The 20,240-nt window shown below is 37.0% G+C and overlaps 3 protein-coding genes across 4 annotated transcripts; 1 reads left to right on the forward strand and 2 right to left on the reverse strand.

Annotated features, from left to right (window-relative positions):
- Positions 1 to 314: 314 nt before the first annotated feature.
- LOC103342325 (protein PNS1) lies at positions 315 to 2,625 on the forward strand. Of its 2 annotated transcripts, none has more exons than XM_089043459.1 (3): positions 315 to 736; positions 954 to 2,099; positions 2,258 to 2,625. In XM_089043459.1, exons 1-3 carry the CDS (start codon positions 644 to 646, stop codon positions 2,447 to 2,449), a joined length of 1,431 nt encoding a protein of 476 aa, XP_088899585.1. In that variant the 5' UTR covers positions 315 to 643; the 3' UTR covers positions 2,450 to 2,625. The 2 variants fall into 2 exon arrangements, with proteins under 2 accessions (XP_088899585.1, XP_008244165.2); XM_008245943.2 differs by having other exon boundaries at positions 318 to 736; positions 2,197 to 2,625.
- Positions 2,626 to 2,725: 100 nt separating this feature from the next.
- LOC103342324 (DnaJ/Hsp40 cysteine-rich domain superfamily protein) lies at positions 2,726 to 5,093 on the reverse strand. The gene is made up of 3 exons (XM_008245942.2): positions 4,742 to 5,093; positions 3,849 to 4,107; positions 2,726 to 2,978 (listed from the first exon to the last, which is right to left on the reverse strand). Exons 1-3 carry the CDS (start codon positions 4,931 to 4,933, stop codon positions 2,917 to 2,919), a joined length of 513 nt encoding a protein of 170 aa, XP_008244164.2. The 5' UTR covers positions 4,934 to 5,093; the 3' UTR covers positions 2,726 to 2,916.
- An 11,009-nt stretch (positions 5,094 to 16,102) lies between these two features.
- On the reverse strand, positions 16,103 to 19,630 carry LOC103342323 (histone acetyltransferase HAC1-like). Its single transcript, XM_008245941.3, has 6 exons — positions 19,348 to 19,630; positions 19,186 to 19,219; positions 18,975 to 19,033; positions 18,821 to 18,872; positions 16,502 to 16,758; positions 16,103 to 16,380 (listed from the first exon to the last, which is right to left on the reverse strand). The coding sequence occupies exons 1-6, from the start codon at positions 19,380 to 19,382 to the stop codon at positions 16,305 to 16,307; spliced, it is 513 nt and encodes a 170-aa protein (XP_008244163.2). The 5' UTR covers positions 19,383 to 19,630; the 3' UTR covers positions 16,103 to 16,304.
- Between the last annotated feature and the right edge of the window lie 610 nt (positions 19,631 to 20,240).

Consider the following 20,240-nt stretch of genomic DNA (forward strand, 5'->3'; position numbering starts at 1 on the left):
ATTTCAATTCTTAATATTTGCATTAAACAATGATATTTTTTGATATTTTGAATGTTTACATATATAGATTTTAAAAAAAATGTGTAATTACAAGTTGAAGGGCAATCCTGTAATTATGTTTGCAGCCAAAGTGATGAGCAACTCGAAAAGTTAAAAGTCAGTTAGCAGATGAACCAAAGAAACATCTCTCCTTTTTAACAGATCAAACAACTTGGAATTCCTTGTGTTCCACCTCTTTGAAATAAAGAAGAAAAAGTAACAGAAAAGTCTCAACGGATTTTCCCGCGAAAAAGGGAAAAAGAACAGTAAAAACCCAACTGCTTCACGAGGGAAAACACAGGGCCAGAAGTTCAACTCTAATTCAGCACGTCACCGCGATGAGCTGCCTGATTGGCAAAACTAAAAGCCACGCATGACGCAAAGAAATAGTGCGTGACCAACAAGTTAGTCAATCTCAAGTAAATTGGAGAGAGTCTAAGACTTGGACAGTTCGATACACACTATATATATCATTTTTTTAATTCGAACCTGGGAAGTTTCCATCCATCTCATTTTGTTGAATCTTGGAGGCAAAGTAACACGTAGAAATTCAAGAGATATATATATATATATATATATTTTTTTTAAACAACAAGGTCAAACGATGGAACTTCATTCAACTAGTGCAGCTTCAAAGAACATCCAAAGAGAAGTTCAAGAAGAAGAAGATAGGCCTTCATTCCCCAACCACATCAAGGTTCTTGTTTCTTTTTCTGGCTTTCTCATCTCTTTACCCATTTCTTGTTTCTTTCTTGTTCTTGCTCGTCTTTCTTTTCTCCCCTTTTCAAATTCCTTGCAATTTCCCTCTTTCCAATCTAATTTTCCAGTACCAATTTGGTTTATCTTTGAAATTCACCAGTTGATTTTCTTGTTGATTGATATATCCTGTTGCTGTTGATTTGCTGTGGATGCAGGCACAAGAGCCTAGCATCATTCCAACTGAGACAGCCACGGCTGGGAAATTCCTCAGGAGGCTCTTTACAATTCTTTTTTACTTGCACTTGATCCTCATTGCCATCTTCGTCCTCTTCCTTACACTGTATGGCCTCATCTCCACCTCTCGCAATCACCATTTTCAACCCCTCAAGTTTTATCCTCCATTGCTCACTTCAACAGCCTGCTCTGCAATTGTTGCTTTCATATGGCAATGGGTCACTGGCTCAAGCCCTTCTAAAGCTATCAAGGCTGCCTTTTGGCTTAGCCCCTTGCTAACCTGCGCAGTCGGAGTACTGCTTGTATCTGTAGGTTCTGCTCAAAGTTTGGCCACAGGCGTGGTTGCAGTCATTTGTGCCCTCATTCAATCCCTGTATGCCTGTTGGGTCAGTCCCCGTTTTGAATATGCCATCCGGATTTTATCAGTTTCCACTGCTTTCCCTCCAGCTAAAACTACCATGTTAGTCCTTCAGTCAATTTTCATCAGCATTCTTTACTCATGTTTCTTGGTGTCCGGCATTGGAAGAGCCACTGCCACCAGAAGTAGTTTGAATGTGCTGTTCCACTCAGTAATCTTGCTGAGCATGGCATGGACTATGCAAGTAATCAAGAACATACTTCTTGTTACTGTCTCACGCATCAAGTACATGCACTTTGCATGGGGAACAGATATTGACACACCTAGGGCTTTCCGCGACACCCTTAAGCACTTGATGGGGAGTATCTGCATTGGCTCCATCTTGGTTCCAGTTCTCGGGGTTATTCGGGGCTCTGCCCGAGGCATGAAATTGGTTGCAGGGGATACCGACGAGTTTCTGTTTTCATGTGCCAACTGTTATGCAGGAATGGCTTCAACGCTGGTAATGTATGGGAACCGGTGGGGTTTTGTGCACGTAGGGGGGTATGATAAGGGCTTCGTGCAGGCATCATCAGATACTTGGGAGATGTTCAGGAGTGCAGGATTAAAAGAATTAATCGATTTGGATCTCACAGGATCATTCTGCTTTCTTTCTGGGGTGGCAGCAGGTGCAATATGCAGCCTAGCGAGTGGAACTTGGGCTCTTGCGATTCATAAGAGCTATGCTACAGAAGTTTCAATCTATGCATTCTTCATTGGCTATTTCATGGTAAATAACTCTAGCTGTACATTCTCTTTGCCCATAACCTTACAAATATCAATACCTTGATGTCTTCTGACTTTGGCATTGATGTCTGTGATTTCAGTGTAGGATTGCTATGGCATGGCCCCAAGCATGTGTTTCATCTTACTATGTGGCTTATGCAGAAAATCCAGAAAGTGTTCGCTTTGACTCGACCATCCCTGTTCGCCTTGATGAGCTCCAGAGATTTCAAGCATAACAATCGCAAGCTATTAACAAGTCATGCCTATCTCAGGAGCAGTTGGACTAAAGACTCATTCTCAAGTCATTCAAGATGGATATATAGGAAAGTACCACAAGAGATAAGATGCTTCTAAACATAAAAACTAGTGATTTTTCGGCTTGTATATGTCCATAATCTTAGACTCCATCTTTACCAGACCATGGAATTTACGACCTAGCATTTATTCTGTTGGTACTACATGAAAACTTGTAACTTTCGTTCTTGTATATAGGTTCAAATTTGACCAAAAGACAACAGGTTTACATTGAAGTTCCCTTGATTTATCTTTTAAGCTTAATTTGCTGAAGGCAACTCTGATGCTTGTTTGTCTGTAAAGCATATGCAATTCTGAGAATTTCAACATGATAAAGAGCGCATAAAATCTGAGGGAGAATAGCATTGCCAAAAGATGAATCACATACATTACTGTTACACTCGAATACAGATTTATCGTAGAATCAGCCACCATGAACCAAAGAATAGGAGAAGGCTTTATGTCTATAATACAAGTTACTTGCACATGCAACAAATGCAAGGAATGAAGATAAGCAAACCAGTAGGTCATCCTAAATGGCCACGGCCACCGCATTCTGAACACATAATGTTACCGGTTCCCCCACAACCTACATGAAATAATTATAGCATTAGCATATTATCATTCGTCTTATATAATCAATACTATGTATTATTTACAATCAAGTGGAGCCATCTCTTCTTAAACGGCTATCATCAACTATAAAATTTCACTCATCCAAATCAAACAATCACATAAGAAAAGAGTCTACCAAAATTAAAAAAAAATCTGAACCTACCTATAGACACCTAGAGTTCAATAACTTGTGGAGAAAGTATTCAAGTTTAAATTCCACACTATCATAACAACTTATTTAAGTAGATGGAAAACATCCATTCTAGCTCAAGACTTCTTGGCCTTCAAATTTCAATCTTATGCATAACTCATTTCAAACAGAGTAACAATCCATGAAGACAAAGTTGTGATCTTTCTCCGTTTGACCTCACTTCGGGGAGAAATTTGGAAGAGAATGATAGAGCCTAAGTATACATAATACACAATAACATCAAAAAATGACAAGATGTTATAGAAAATTAGTAAAGTCTGTTCTGAACAAGAATTGACAAAAACAAACAACTAACTTGTCCTTGGCTCTTTAGTCAGAAGGTGGTAAGCCCACCACCACACCACCACCACCACACCCCCCCTCTTCTTTTTTTCCCTCCTTCCTTCCTCCAAGCTGTTACTGGTAATACAATCTATTTATTTTTGCATATTTGTGTAATGCACTGCATTTTCATTTTATAGTTAACTTGAACAAACAAACCCAATTTTGAAGTTGGCAAAGACCATACTAATCAAAACAAATTGTAACTCATACTTGCTAGAAGTCAAATTATAAATGGGAGTGCAAGAATGTCCAACGTGCTTGCACATGTGTCTGTAAAACTCAGCTTTTAGAGGAAGAAAAGTTATTTACCTAGGCAGCGGACTTTGACAATAATGCCCTGGCTCTCCAATATTGAATCAACATACAGGCCTGAACCAGAACAAGTGGTGCAAAGGATGGCACCTTTGGCTTCACAATCAATGCATCGGGGCTTATTTCCAATGACTTTCTCGACCAAAGATATCCCAATAGGCTTCTCAATTCTCTCTTCTGGTACAGCCATATCATAACAAAACAGAGATTCAAGACTACTTCTTCGTTTATCCACATCCCCAGCTGAGCATTCAGCCTATAGCACCAAATAAATGTTGTAAGAGATTTAGACTCATCATATACTTTTACGGAAGAATATATGATTACAGGATACTTCAAATCTCAATTAGTTACAAAAATGAAGAAGTCTTCAATCTATCCTCAATGTGTACATAAGGCCACACAGCCAAATGCACAATCACCCGCACACTGAGAAATGGAACTCTAGATAGCATTAGCAATTTGAAGAACTAAATTAATTCATACTGAATGTCAACAAGAAGGAAATAAAAACCAAAAGGAACCAGAAAATCAACAGATATTTGCGTTAAGCACATGCCCATGTGTACTTTGATTGGTTATATTGCTCCTTCTAAATTTATTATCTTTGATCTTCAGGTTCAGTAAATCTTTATCAACAGTAAAATCCAACAAACATAAAAGGTTATTTGCTCAACCAAAAAAAAAAACATGGTCAACCCACAACAATGCAAAAGGGATAGAAATTAATGAATCAAGTTAAGGAGAAATTAAAGAAACTCCTAGGGATGCCAATTCGATGAGCACCAATCCACTACTACTTTCTCCAATAAATCAACAACTGAAAACAGAAATTCAAGGAAAATAAAAGAATATGCACGAAAAGAGAAGGGCAAGAGACAGAAGCTAACCCCATGTGAAGAAGAAGGAGAAGCAGAGCCGTTGGGAGAGATGGCAGTGATTTTGGTGATGGCCCTAGCTCGTTTGAAATGAAACCCCGATGTAAATTTGTCATTGAAGTTCAATTTTGTCGAAGAAACAGGGATGGCAGTAATCAACGACGCCATATTCACAGCAGCAGCAGCAGCAGCAGTAGAACCCATTGATTAATTTTGATGTTAACTAACGATCACATAGACATTACAGGGAGGGAAAGAGAAACTAAAAATAATATGTGACGAAATAATATGCAAAATTGAAACTAGAATGAGCAAGAAGAAAAACTTTGGTATAATCGACTTGAGATTGGTTTGTTGGTTCTTGATGTTATCGAATAATTTCTTTTGGGCTGAGGATGGCAGATGGCTCAAGCTCACATGTCTACGGCCCCATTGAGCCAAAAAATGGCCTGGTCCTGCTTATTTAGGCTTGCTAAGGCCCGATCAAATATGTAATATAATATGCGTTTAATAGCTGAGATTATAAATAAGGGTTAAGGGTTAACTGTCAATCTAACCCCTAAACTTGTATCTACTTTTAATTTGCACCATGACCATTTTTTTAGAAAATTAAGGATACGAATTATTTTTTTATCAACAATTCCCCCCCTAAATCAACTTTTTAACATCCAATAGTCCATTAAATTGTCACTGTTCAAAGGGTAGTTTCGTCTCTCCACCTTAATAACTCCAGTCAGCCCCTTTCCCAATCACACAAGTCGTCGATATAAAAAAGAAATAAGAAAAACAAAAGTCACTGAAGGGTCAATTCGCACGACTATTAGTAAAGGATGGTTTGTTTTGGGGAAGAGGAGATTCCACGATTCTTAAAACCTAGGTTTTGGCTGGATTTCAAATTGAAATTCCAGCAGGTTGCCATCCAAATTGGACCTCCTCACAGTTGAATAAAATGATCCCCGCCTCGAGTACTAGCTAGGGTAGGAAGGGTGAGTCGCGGTGTGAAGTTTTTCCATCTTCGAAAATTACTTTACACACCCACGCGCTGTTGGCATGTGTGGCGGTGCGTGGGCAAGGTGGTGAGGCCACATTTTGTCATAATGTGATCCTCGTGTTGTCACAAACGCTTAGATGTGCTCGGATTTCAATTCGGATGTCGTTTGGCTATCAAACGGGTTTACGCCTATTGTGCATTATCCGGGTTCGATATGCTCGGACAGTTGGATCGGGTCCAAATTAAGATATGTTGATCTAGGCACTTCTAGGATCGTATAGGATTTTGTGGATCGAGAATCGGAGCCCCGGATGTTCTGATTCAATGACTTAAAGTTTGGGTTTCGCGATAACTGTCTGATCGTGGGATCGTGAGATCGTGAGTGATCCGATAGTTCGAGTCGGACCAGACTTGCGGGATGTGTTTCCTAAACCTTGTTGAATCCGTAGGAACTCTCGAATAGGGAATGGGAGTTCGTGGGCCCCGCAGGCCCCGTTGACCCAATTTAGAAAGTTTGACCCTCAATTGACCGTGAGTCTTTCGAGGTAGTTTCACCTTCGAGAAGTGCTAGACTACCGTATAAACAAGGCTTAACTGTTCGTGGATTATTTTGATTATGTTGGATCATGAGTTTATGTTATAGGATTTTATTGTTTTCTTGAGTGTTATATTAAGACTCAAAGGTTATATTGCTATTTATTTATTTATTAATGTTATTGTGATTATTGTTAAAAGAGTACTTGACCGAGTGTTATTGGATGATTTATTGCGTATGAGTTATTATGCAATTGTTTTTGCTTTCTAAAGATATATATTATATTTTGAAAAGTTGAGAAAGGATTTGATATATAGACTTGCAGAATAAGGGGAAAATCTATGATAAGTTTTGAATATGGTTTTCAAACCCACCACAAGAGTACCCCCCAGTTGCCTTGAAATAGTTTTCTTATTTTTGATAATGCCCCACGAGTTTCGGGGACGCTTGAACTGTGTGGTGCGAGGTTTGTTGCTCAGGTGGACTTGGTGTCTTCGAGGCCTGTGAGGATTGCGGCTCGGGTGGACTTAGTGTCTTCTAGGCCTGCGAAAAATGCAACTCGATTAACTTTGTGTTTCCGAGGCATGCAAGGATGGAATTGACGGTACTATGGAATTGATAGAATAGGAATGGGGGTACCTCTATGTGGAGAGTTTTCTAAGTTTAAAGGATTTTATATAATCACAATTACTTTCTGTTGAGGCCCAAAAAATCCATGGTTGGGCCCGAATAAATTTCTAGCCCAAGACGATATATTATTGGAAAAAGATCCGATTTGGAGCACATGAAAGTATGACATACACGAGTCATACTCCGCATGCCATGCTAAATAAAAAATCGGTCGAGCTAGGAATTGAGATTAAAATTATAAAATGCATTTAGCTCTGCAAATCCATGCCAATTATCCTATCAAGCGCCATATTTAAAAGCATGCCAAGCAACATGCCATGCCAAGCGGGAAATTATTATTTCACACCCAATCGCACTACAAGCTTAAGTGGGCCCAAGCCACTCAAATGCCCGGGGCTTGCTTGAGTGGGTTGTGGTATGGATGGTAACGAATTGTCATAGGGCCTATTGATGGGCCGAGAAATGAAAGTTTCGGGTCGCTTGGGGGCTTCGGGACTCAAGCCCATTTTCTTAGGCTCAAACGTGGGTAAGCACAAGAGAGGAAATAGCCCAATACCCAAGCAAAACAATCCAACCAAAATAAAGCCCAAACTAAGAAGCCCAATGTTTAATAAAAACCCTTTGCTTAGAAAATCACCTTGGCCCATATAAAAATCCTAAAATAGTCCACAAAAACCTCAGCTTTTGTTTGAAGAAAACAGAGGACACGTGAAGAGAGGTTGGCAGACTCCTTAAGCAAAGTTGCTGGAAACAAGTCCCAAGCCAAAGACATCCAAAGAATCAATGCGTATTATCCCGCATGCTGTCAGAAGCATCCCTCGGACCAGTATGCATCTTCACTTCCTTTCCTTCGCCAGATTTGGTTAAAACAGAGGAAAGGAAAGAAGAAAAAACAGCAAACCAAGAGTGGAAGCTCCCACTGCATAGCTGCAGGATAGGAGGATGTTGAGCCCCCAAATCCCCTGAATTCATGTAAATAGACAGAAGCAATCTTTGCCAAGAAAGGGGAAGTCAGAGAAGAGGAGGAGAAAGGAAGAAAAAACTTAGCCAAAATAAGTAGAAGCCATTAGGGTTTCTTGAAAAATGGTGATTTCCAGCAACTATAAATTGAGTCTTCCCCTACCCAACATAGACAACCCACAACCTTCAGAGAGCAAGCTTTCTCTCTCACATGCAAACCAAGGAATTTTCGTGCTATCCTTCCTCCTTTTCCTTTATTTCCCCTGTTTTGGCAGATTGATGAAGCTTTGACAGAGTCACCGCTGTCAAGCTGCCGGAAACTGCGAAAGTCACCCAAAACTCTTCACCATCATTCTCCCTCTTCATCAAACCTCCTTAGAACCTCTCTCCCTCTCCATTAGAACCTCTGTACCTCATAGGAACCCACAGCTCTCTCTCCTAAAGTGCTAAACCCATGATAATTTTTGCTCCCATGTCATAAGTCACTCATGCCAAGCTAGAATATTTATCTGTAATTTGTTGTCATTTTCATCGGTGAAGGTAACCAAGGAATTTCCTAAGGCGTCATCACCCTTTCGAGACATCCTTGGGGCTTGATCTTCGAACCCAGACACAAGGGGACACTTGCATCAAATTGCTCTTTACAGAGCCCACCCACTTGCTCTTTGGAAGAAAAAAGCCCCTACACTTTCTTAAGCTATGTGTTGTTTTATAACTTAAAGAGAAAAACGTATATTTCAATTAAGCTATTCTTACTGGCATTAAGATCTCTTTTGGTCAATGTTATTTTAGTAATATGCTCATTTTCCTACCTTTCTATAATAAGTTGAGTTTTATGTGAATTTCGAAGGAAGGGCTAAAAATGTTTCCAGCGGTGTTTATTTTATTTTATTTTACTTTATTTTATTATTTTATTTTTAGATATATACATATATAACAAAGATCCAAGCTGGTAATATGTCAGTTCATTTATGAATTAGAGGAAATCCAGTAGGTGGCTTACTTATACTCTGAGTAAGTGTTGTTTTGAGAAATTGGGAAGAACTACGTGTGGCTTAATCCCTTGTTAAGAGTACGTAGACAACCTAGAATTCTAGATGCAGCCGCGAGGACAAGTGATTGAAAAGCAGTCCAGTTAAGTTATTTTGAAACCTCATACAGTTTTGGGGATGTTCTAAGATTTAGAATCGAGTTTTGTTACCAGAATGATTTATTCAATTTGTTAAGGCTTGAGGCCAGAATGATATAATGCTCGATTGCTTTGATATAATTTAATGCATGTTGAACGATTGAGTTATATAAATGTTTGTTGATAGGTGGAAATTTTGGAAAATGAGCAAATTACAAGGGAAACTCTGCCGAATTTTCAACAAAAGTCAATCTTGTAACAAAGTGGATTTTTTTAGTTAGAAGGGCAATTTGGTCATTTACGCCCGACACCCTCCAGGTGTTGGACACGCACAGGGTTCGGCTTAGATTCTAAAGTGAAATTTGAGTTGGGTCCTATCAAGGACTAACATGTCTTAAGGGTATAACCACAAGGTACTAAACTGTAATTAATCATATAAATAAACTCATTCAATCTATACAAATATTTTTATTTTTTCACACAAGCAATAATCTGCTCTAAATGTAATTTTTGGAAAGGGGTTTTTAATTTGATTGCAAGATAGTGGACCCACTATCTTGACCAATTCAATAAACTATTTAATATATATATACTAAAAGATCCACACCTTATCTTTAGGCTTTAATGAACCCATATATGATGTAAATTAATATATATATATATAAAAATAGCATTTGTATTTTGACACCATAGCTAATGGTGTCATCTATTTATTGATTTATATATAATTTTGTTGTAAAAGTAAATAGAGAAAGTATATGAAAGGTAAGAGTACTTCTCAATAGCTCAATGCTCAAGTGTCTTATTCATCTTTAGTGCCTACGATTTATAGGCATAGGAAATACATCACAATTTACCACCCTTAAGTAGTGGGTTACAAAGCATAATAACCAATGATAAATATAGTATTTAGTGCCTAGATTACAACCCTGTAATAATAGGTATAATGATGTGTATAATGGAGGAATTACAATGGACTTATAGTAGGCATCCATAACCTTTGAGTTTGCAACACTTCCTCTTGGATGTCCACTATATATGGAGTATGCCTCGTTAAAACCTTGCCAGTAAAATCCGGTTGTACAAAACCTGGGCCAAGGGAAAAGAGTACATATCCATGTGTAATATAGAACATGTGACACTGCCTCATTAAAACCTTGCCAGAAAACCTAGTGGGATAAAAACCAAGATGAAAGAAAAAGAGTACAGTATGAAGGTCTCAATGATGACACACTTCCCCTAATGCTGGCAAAAGATCCTTGAGTTAACGCATTTCAATATTGTTGACCATCTTTCTGAACGTTGTAGTTGGTAGTGCTTTAGTGAATAAATCTGCAAAGTTGTTGCTGGATTCTATTTGTTGAACATCTATGTCATCATTCTTCTAAAGTTTATGGGTGTAGAAATTTTTGTGTGAAATGTGCTTGGTTATGTCACCTTTGATGTATCCATTTGTGATTTGAGCAATAGAAGTAGCATTGTCTTCATATAGTAATGTTGGAGAATCTTTGGTTGAAGACAACCCATTTGTTTCTTGAATATGTTGTATCATGGATCTCAACCATATATATTCCTGGCTTACTTCATGCAATGCTAATATTTTAGAATAGTTTGAAGAAGTAGCGTCTAATGTTTGCTTTACAGACCGTCATGATATAGCAGCACCACCACAAGTGAACACATACCCTACTTGTGATTTAGCTTTATGCGGATCAGAAAGATAAGCAACATCAGCATAGCCAACTATTTGAGATTTTGACCTTTTTCAATAAAATAAACCCATGTTAGTTCTTTCACAAAGATACCGTAGTACATGTTTAACACCATTCCAATGTCTCTTAATTGGTGCAAAGCTATACCTTGCTAATAAGTTGAGAGAAAAAGTTATATCAGGCCATGTACAATTTGCAAGATACATTAAAGCTCCAATTGCACGAAGGTATGGTACTCCAGGACCAAGCAATTCTTCGTTATCTTCTCGTTGGCAAAAATTATATTTCTTTACATCAAGTGATTGAACAACCTTAGGGCTACTTAATGGATGGGCTTTATCCATATATATTCATTTTAAAACTTTTTATATATATGTTGATTGATGGATAAAGATTTTAGTTGGTAAATGCTCAATCTGCAGGGTGGGACAAAATTTAGTTCTCCCAAGATTTTTCATCTCAAATTCCTTCATTAAATAAGTAGCAATCTTTGTAAGTTCTTCAGGAATTCCAACAAGGTTTAAATCATCCATGTATACTGCAATAATACTAAACCTACTTCCAAATCTTTTAATAAAAACACATGGACAAATTGGATTATTTACATATCCTTCTTGTATAAGATATTCATTAAGGTGGTTATGCCACATTCTTCCAGATTGCTTTAATCCATATAAGGATCATTGTAACTTAATTGAATACACATCATGATATTTTGGATAATTTGTTTCAAGCAATTTAAATCCTCCTGGGATTTTCATATAGATATCATTCTCAAGTGTTCCATATAAGTATACAGTAACTACATCCATAAGTTTCATATCAAGTCAATCTGTGAAAACCAAACAAATCAAGAAACGTAATGTGATTGCATCTATCACATGGGAATATGTCTCCTCATAATTGATTCCAAGTCTCTGTGAGAAACCTTGTGCCACAAGCCGTGCTTTGTATCTTACAATTTCATTTTTCTTGTTACGTTTCCTTACAAAGAACCATTTGTATCCAACCGGTTTCACACCTTTAGGTGTTTGGACTATTGGTCCAAATACTTTACGATTTTTCAAGGAATTTAATTATGCTTGGATTGCATCTTTCCATTTTGGCCAATCCTTTCTATGTCGACCTTCTTCAACAGTTTTTGGTTCAAGATCCTCATTATCTTTATATCCCAGCTTTCTTTTATACTCATATAATTCAAAGAGATCTCTTCTGATGTATGTACTTATTCTTGTGTATGTGCCTCTACATGCATGGGCTATATCTTCATCAATTTTAAACTGATCAGTTTTTGGCTCATCAAGAGTACTAATTTGTTTTGAATTTTTATCTTCTTCTAGAATAGGCATTTCTTGTGTCATTTTCTTTTAGGGATTTTTATCTTTAGCACCAATAGGATGACCACGCTTCAAGTGTGCCTTTAATGTACTATTACATTGACCTTCAGGGACATCAATCCTTACTAGAGTATTTACAGCCGGTATATGAGATTTTGTTATTTTCTTTGTGTCAGTAAATGCATCCAGTAATTAATTTGTTATACTTTGCAAATGAATGATCCTTTGAACTTTACATTCACTTTGATTTGTATGTGGATCAAGATGAGACAATGATTATGCATTCCATGTAATTTTACTTCGTTCTTCAGGAAGCGGCACATTTTCTCCCCCTAACGACGAAAAAATTGTCTCATCAAAATGGCAATCTGCAAAGCGTCCTGTAAACATACCACCCGTCATGGGTTCAAGATATCTAATTATGGATGGAGAATCAAATCCAATGTAAATTCCAAGACGTCATTGAGGGCTCATCTTAGTTTTTCTTCAATTTGAGGCGAAAATTTTGAAATTTGAATTGTTAATCGAAAATAAAATAAAAATCTGATTTATTAAATAAATAAAAGTTATTTTAGTCTGTTGTTTGGTGCAAAAATGAACATGACTGGACTCAAAGTCTAGTCAGTCCAAGCCAGACCAATCCAATGTTCCAAGCCCATCCTAACTAGTCCAAGCCAACCCACCAAACGGGGCTTAATTGTACAAGGACAGAACAATGACGGTGCATAAACTAAACTAAATACAATTTGTTTTTCCTTTGTTGGTTTAACTAAGAAACAAAGGTTAACTTAAAAAAACCAAAACAATTAAATATATATATAAACAAATCAAACAGGTTATAAAAATAAATAATAATAAAAAGGGGGTAATTAAGGACGATCACACCAGGGGAAGCTAATTCGCCCCACAATCTTTGCTTCTTTTCTTTATGTGCAGCAATTATTTCCTTGACTCTTATATATAATAAAACCAACTAAGTTAAGGCATCACAACAATGACTAAAATATCAAAACAAAAGAAAACAAATAACTCCTAATCTAAGAATTATGATAAGCAACAATGATAAAAGTAGATTGAACAGTTCAATACCTGGAGAGATTGAGCTGGATTTTCAGCAGTAATCAAACCTCATGTTTGCTTTCAGTTTTGGCCTAAGGACGTTATAGTAATTTAGAACCGCATAGGTCCGGTTTGGTTTCGTTCTTCCAGACACTTTTCTATGAATTTGAACTGAAGCAGGCATATGTAAGTTTTGATTTTGGTTCCAATTCGTGGGAAAATCAGACTAAATCCGACTGTGTCCACCTCTAATTAATATTCATATATGAATCCAACCAAAATCTATGTGGAATTTATGAAAATCAATTAAAATCCATTAATCTATAACTTCTTTGAACTTATTTCAAATCTTAGTTGAAGACGCACGACTCTTGAAAAACTTATTTTTCATTCATTATAAAAATTAAATAATATTGAATAATATAAAATTTTACAGACCTTAAAATATTATTGCATTACTTACTGAATCAGGGACGTCTGCTTGAAATTAGATGATGCATGGGTGAATATAAAACAGAAAAATATGTACATGTCAAGAGGTCTGGTTTAGTTACCAAAGGATTGCACATGCACTTGTATTTTGTCATTGCTGAGGCACATTCAAGACTAAAAATTCGCCAATAAGGATTGGTTGAGTTGGTAAGGATTTTTCTCTTCGCTAGTAAGGTCTAGGTTTGAGTCCCGTTGCTGACAATCTCTCTTGGTTGGTAAAATCTGTAAAACTAAAAAATGGGCTAAAACCCCCTATGTAATTCCTCAAAGTGGCCTTGGTATGCCTTGGCTATGGATGGGATAGCCTCCCCTCCCCCTAAACTTTTCTTCATTAAAATAATAATAATAATGAAGAGTACAAATTTATCCAAACTATCCTCCACATAAGCTAACAATAAAAAGAAACGAGACTACACAAAGGTAATGATTTCCCCACTCCAATTTTATCCACTTACACTCTTTTTTTAGTTATAAAATGAAGTGTAAGTGGATAAAATTGGAGTGGGGAAATCACCACTCCTAAACAAAAGTAGCTTCATTTAACTAGGAAAACGAAAAACAACCAATTTGAGTGGGGAAATCACCACTCCTAAACAAAAGTAGCTTCATTTAACTAGGAAAACGAAAAACAACCAATCCTCCATATACGATAAATAACAAAACATATATTAATTCTCCGCACAGCTTAGACCATCACATGCTATGCTAATCACCTAGACTAATGTCATTCATAATATTAGCTAGAATCTCCTGGGAATCCTTCTCGCTTTTTGATAGTCTTGCTCACCTTGTCACGCTTCCCTGCAATCGCTGGCGACTCCTCCAACAGCCTCTCAATGCTGCCGCCGCAAGGCCCCACCAACTCATTCACAATATCAGTTTCTATCTCTTTGTCCGCAAGGTTTGAAAGTGTCAACTGCAAATGCAAAGACATGGAATCCACCAACCTTCGCAAGACAATCTTCCAATAAGCAACCGTTCTCATCTTCAAGTCATAAGCTTGAGGCAGAACATCCGGGTGCCCCCTTAGAGCTTCAACTTCAACCGAGGGCTTGTCGTTGTCATGTAAGACTCCATGTATAAAAGAACCCTGCTGAGCCATTAGCTTATTGGATTGCATGTGTAATCAGTAAGCCTTTCCATTTCGACAATCTCCTTTGTCCAATTAATTGATCTTTCTTTCATCTTTGCTATCAGATTATAGCAACGTCTAGCAGACAACTCGAGCTGATAATAGTTTTCTGAGTGACTCACTAACACGGATAGTACTACCTCCTCAAAACTCCATACCCGTTCGACAAACTCGATAGGTAATAATTCAAGTAAATGTTAATCTAATGTTAAAATGACAACCATTTTAGTTTTCTGCTATATATAACATGTGCTCTTGTTCTTTTAGTCTTCCCCATCTTGGCATTAGCAGTTACTTAATTCTTGAGCTTTTGCGCCCAGTTTACCAACAAAATAACGTACTCTTTGGACTTGAAACATTTCACCAAATTTTAAATAAATGATATTCATTCAAGTAATCAATGACAAACAAACCAGTATATGATTTTCTACTGAGCAGGGCACCGTGCTCTTTGGTCTTTTTGTTTTGTTAAATACCGCGAGCTTTCCTCACATTCAAATGGTAGGATTAATCTCCGCTCGGGATTCGGCTTGCTCCTAGTTACAAAGTGCTTCTAGAACTAGAACCCTTGCCATTGAGGCACCAAATAGCTTGTCAGCTGAAGGTGGCAGTTTGCCAACTACACCACACCTTGTGGTTGTGCTCTTTGGGCTTTCAACATTTGGTGAACTAGTCAATCGCATGCTGAGAAACAAGAGAGATACCCCCTATGCTTATCAGCTCATATTCTCATGGACGATATATATATTATGAAGTACTAGATTGCAAAGTACAATATTGGAAGGGACTTGAGGTGAAAAAATCGAAGGAAAAACACAACATAACATTATTTCATATGGAAACTAATCCTAAAAGTTGAAGGCACTTATGTGGAACGAAGACACCACATTCCATACCATTTTATGTGACAGATGAGATGAACAGCCACATGAATTAACATTAATTTAATATTTTCTTTTCTTTTATAATTTATTGACACTTTTTAATTGATGTTACTAGCCACTTCATCTGCCACATAAGATGGTATGATAAGAGTAGCATTACTCATAAATAAACGCACCACTCAAAGAAACAAACAAATAGGCAAGAATACAAGAAATTGATGAGGTATTTAAGCCTTTGTACTCAGTGATCACGCCGAAAAATTCCTTCAGTCCTAGGGAACGATTTGGGTTACAAAAAGACCCCGACCCCCTTGGCCCGTTACTAGATTCTAGGTCTCAATTTTGGTTACAATAAGACACCTTAGTGTGCTTGCACGAGGCACCTTCTTCATAACATCTTTCTCCTTTGGCTTTGGGTCACATCAATCTCAATTGGATATTGGAACTGCTTCCCACATATTGTAGATTTTCATCATCAGGATCTTGAGGTACACGCATTTTAACGAACGAAATTGTAAATTGTACAACATGCAATACGTATATACTTCTAAATGTGTACACGATACAGTTGGCATTTGTTTGTATATCCACATGATTGTCTTTCGTTTTAATCTGAGACCCCTATTACTACACAACATGGGCGCACCCATGTCATATGGTTAACTCCCTACCAGCTTTTAAAACGCCACCAAAGAAAGTCACACAAACTTGCTTTCACAACCTCCATCCGCTCATCATCTCCGTCACAGACTTCTGCTGCTCCTGCCTCCTCATATGTCCCCTTAAATCGCTGAAAGCATGCATATTTATTTAGGAGAATCTATAGTACAACCCTTAAAAAGAGAGTCGGGAGAGAAAACTAGGAGAGATAAAGTTGAAAGCTAGTAGTAGAAAAAAGTTAATCCACAAACCTGCAACGTGGCACATGGCACTCAGATTCTTTGCAAGCTCGAGCATGAAGTAGAAGGACATACCACATCTTCTGACAGAGAACACATCCTCCAGATACACGGTCCTCGCATTGAATTCCATGGCGGAAAAGCCCCTTAATCTTACGACAATTGGGATACTGACACTGTGATGCAGGAGCTAAAGGACATTGTGATGCGTGCATCAGAACATCAAGAATTTTCCTAATCTCCAAAGCACTTGCTGGAGAACTCCTATCCTGCAAAATTAAATAAGTGTTAATTATAAGAATTTGAACTCCTCACTACTACATCCACGTTCAGCATGATTAACACAAATACCAGCGAAAATATTATTAAGACAAAGCAACACCATGATCATCAAGCTATATGAACAGTCATTTTAAAAACCATCAAAGTCTGCATTGATTTCATTACAAACTAATGGACGTAATCAAATACCAGAAGCAGACCTATGTCAGGGTAACCCTTCTTTGAAGAGAGAGAGGCTACACATGAGTTTTCAAATGAAAAGTGAAAAGTGAACTAAAATCTGAAATTGATTTTCGGGAGTTTCAAAATTGGGCCTCATTTTGAAATCAGTTTTCACTTTTTAAAAAACTAGAAACTAAAATTAGTTAACAAACATATTTTCAATTTTCAATTTTCAAAAGAAGTATCAAAAATGATATTGTTATCAAACAACCCCTAAGCAATTCAAAATAAAAGAGATTATGCTAGTGTAGCATGAGGGAACAATATCTAGGGTACAATTTAGGGAGAAATTGGAACTCTCACTTACATACATTCTTTTCATATGTAACTTAAAATGACTATCAGAGTGACAAAACGAGACAATACAGAGGTATTCACTGGGAGACAAAACAAAGCCAATAGAAGGAAAATGAAAACTGTAAAGCCGCCTAAAATGTGACCTTCGTAGAATCTGGGGAATTATTACTTCAATTTTAACCATTATATTTACTCATTGCAGCTCTTTTGAACCCACAACTATATGTATAAGCAACTACATACACAATTGATTAACTAACTCCCCCATTGATCCGTACACTTCATAGGGAGCGAGAGGGACACACACAAACCACAATTGATTAAACTAAAATAGTAAAAACATATATTACTCACACCATTCGTTTGAAAACATATATTACTCACACCATTTGTTTACAGTCATGCTTCCATACTATCCTGCATGTCCTCCTCTTCCAAAATTAATTACCAAGAAAAGGTCCTGCAGTTCCAAAATTAATTTCCTCTTTTTCTTCGCAAGTATAGCTAGCCTTACTACGCGCAAGAAGCTGACTTACAAACATTAATTAAGTACTGCAGTGCCTAATGTGCATTCATTGAATTGGGGAAGGATTACATCATGCACTTTCTTTTCGATTTTAGAGACATTACTATTTGACATTGATATTCTCTGTAACTACCAGAATCATATATTTTTTATGCATAGCATGATTTCATGTTATCTGTTGTAAATCAACATTGCATTTGTGTTCAATTAGCTGCTATCAGGATGATACAGGATGATACAGGATGATACACATTCACAACACAGTACTTTTGGTCCTCTTGCCCTTATGCAACACACCAGCTATAAATTTTTTAGTTTTTAGTTTTGTTTTTGGTTGCCGCTATCTGGACTGCATTTACTGGACATGTTGCTGGCAATCTCTGTAGTAATCGTGGAATATACAGCATTATCTACACTTTTGTTTTAAGATGTAAAAGCCCTATAAGTTCCAGCCCTTCAGTTTTACCTCTTATTGAAATTGTTCACATGAGTACTGAAGAAAGCAATTATCCAGAAAACTAGGGAACCTAGGAAACTACTAAATAAATTGGGAAACTAACAACAAAGAAGGAAATCTGCTCCAGACTCCATTAAAAGGTTTGTCAATGATGTCTGCATCAAATACATTAGCTATTTAGTAGAAAGTCAATTTTCACAAAATTAGGTCCCTGTTTATTGGGTTCTTAAGTCATGCTTTAAGTAGGATTTGTTATAAATAACCCATGTAATTCATTGGAGGATAGTTGAGTTATAGAGTAAAAGTTCATTTTCGAGAGATGGAAATTCTGGTGAGAAGCCAAACCACTGGTGTGATGCCAAGAATGGGTGTGAAACCCTTAGAGTGATTCCAAACCTATCTTTATTCGTCTAATTTTCTGTTTTCTTTGTTTTCGCTTCTGCTAATCTGATTAAATCTACAATTCACCTATATGCTACATTAGGATTTACAAGGGATTAAATCATAAAGCATAGAGTAATTATAGCTAGCTCTAGGGGAATGTTACCTCAGGTGGGTGAGTCTCACCCTCCAATTCAACCATCACAGGGGTATTCATGCTGCTCATCCAAAGATTAAAAATTTGTGATCGGTCAGAGCCAAAACTTAACAAATCAAATCAAATTTTGGACAGAAAAGGTAAGGTTAGGAATTTCAAATACCTGATCTGCAGAGCACGGGTACCCAAGATTATACTCTCCAGATACTCATCTGCACCTCCCTGTCCATTGTTCCATTATTCTTCTTCAGCAACTTTTACTTTCATATTAAGATACACATAACTAATACTGTATGCTAAGTTTCTTTCCTATATACTTAATTCAGATATTTTAAAAATAAGATTATAGTAAACAGAAAGCATTGAATCCTTACTTCACTCTCTGGCTCTAGTGGCTTATCTTCATATCTGCACAAAAACAAATACATTAACCTGAGAGGGTTGCTGAGGAGGTTCAAATTCATATACACAAACACAGAAACAACTACGAGTGTTATAACAGAGGCAGAGAGAGAGAGAGAGAGAGAGAGAGAGACCCCATATCCAAGTCTTTGCAATCGTGGTCCGCCATTGTCGATGGGTGAACAAATTTTGAGGTGTTCAGAGAGAGGGAAGAGTTGAGTTGAGTTTGGGAGGAATGCCTCAGGGACCGGGATTAGGGTTTGAATTTGAAATAAGGTTTTGGATGATTTGGTATGGAGATCATATGATGCGACATTTTAAACTCCAATAATGCCTATGCTGAAGAAGAATTGGCAAACCAAATAAATATGTGCATTTAGAAAGAGTACAAAGTAAGGCAAAACCAATGTATGATTAAGAAATAGGCTAAACTGTTGATTTAAACCTGAATGTACCTTCTTCTTTTTTTTGGTGTTAAATACCACGAATTTTCAATTGCCTCTAACCTTTTTTTCTTTTTCTTTTTCAGAAAATTAAGGATATAAACTCTCTTTTTTGCCATTGTTCCTTCTATTGTCTAAATCCTCAACATTTCTTCCAATTTTACTCTAAATTAGGCATTATGTACGTAAAATTAATTAAAACCTCTAAAATAAGAGATATTTATTTAATGTAAACTACTCAAAATGGTTCTCAAACTTATACCCGATTTACATTTTGGTCCTTCAATTAAATTTTTCATTCAAATGGTCAATCAACTCTATATTAATCGCTCCATTGATCCTACCGTTACATTATGTTAATGTTACCGTCAAATGTAAGGGTAAACCCATCCATAACCGTCCTATGTATCCCAAATATGTGATAAAGTGGTTATATGTGATAAAGTTGTGATTAAGTAGTGATACAGTGGTGATACATAAATGATACAGTGGTGATAAAGGGGTGATACATAAGTCAAAAGTCTTATTTACTCTTACAAATGTAGCATGTGCTGCTGAAATGACTAAATTTAACATAAAATGTA

The sequence above is a fragment of the Prunus mume genome, linkage group LG8, assembly GCF_029339155.1.
Source record: "Prunus mume cultivar Tortuosa linkage group LG8, ASM2933915v1, whole genome shotgun sequence".
Classification (NCBI taxonomy): Eukaryota; Viridiplantae; Streptophyta; class Magnoliopsida; order Rosales; family Rosaceae; genus Prunus; species Prunus mume.

Excerpts from the sequence above, each read along its gene's own strand:
- LOC103342325 (XM_089043459.1), top strand. The coding sequence starts at position 644 with ATGGAACTTCATTCAACTAGTGCAGCTTCAAAGAACATCCAAAGAGAA. Across the intron at positions 737-953 it reads CATTCCCCAACCACATCAAG|GCACAAGAGCCTAGCATCAT; the intron begins GTTCTTGTTTCT and ends CTGTGGATGCAG. Across the intron at positions 2,100-2,257 it reads TCTTCATTGGCTATTTCATG|AAAATCCAGAAAGTGTTCGC; the intron begins GTAAATAACTCT and ends TGGCTTATGCAG.
- LOC103342323 (XM_008245941.3), bottom strand. The coding sequence starts at position 19,382 with ATGGCGGACCACGATTGCAAAGACTTGGATATGGG. Across the intron at positions 18,873-18,974 it reads ACCCGTGCTCTGCAGATCAG|CATGAATACCCCTGTGATGG; the intron begins GTATTTGAAATT and ends TTGGATGAGCAG. Across the intron at positions 16,759-18,820 it reads GTGAGACTCACCCACCTGAG|GATAGGAGTTCTCCAGCAAG; the intron begins GTAACATTCCCC and ends TTAATTTTGCAG.
- LOC103342324 (XM_008245942.2), bottom strand. The coding sequence starts at position 4,933 with ATGGGTTCTACTGCTGCTGCTGCTGCTGCTGTGAATATGGCGTCGTTG. Across the intron at positions 4,108-4,741 it reads CTCCTTCTTCTTCACATGGG|GCTGAATGCTCAGCTGGGGA; the intron begins GTTAGCTTCTGT and ends TTGGTGCTATAG. Across the intron at positions 2,979-3,848 it reads TGTCAAAGTCCGCTGCCTAG|GTTGTGGGGGAACCGGTAAC; the intron begins GTAAATAACTTT and ends TATTTCATGTAG.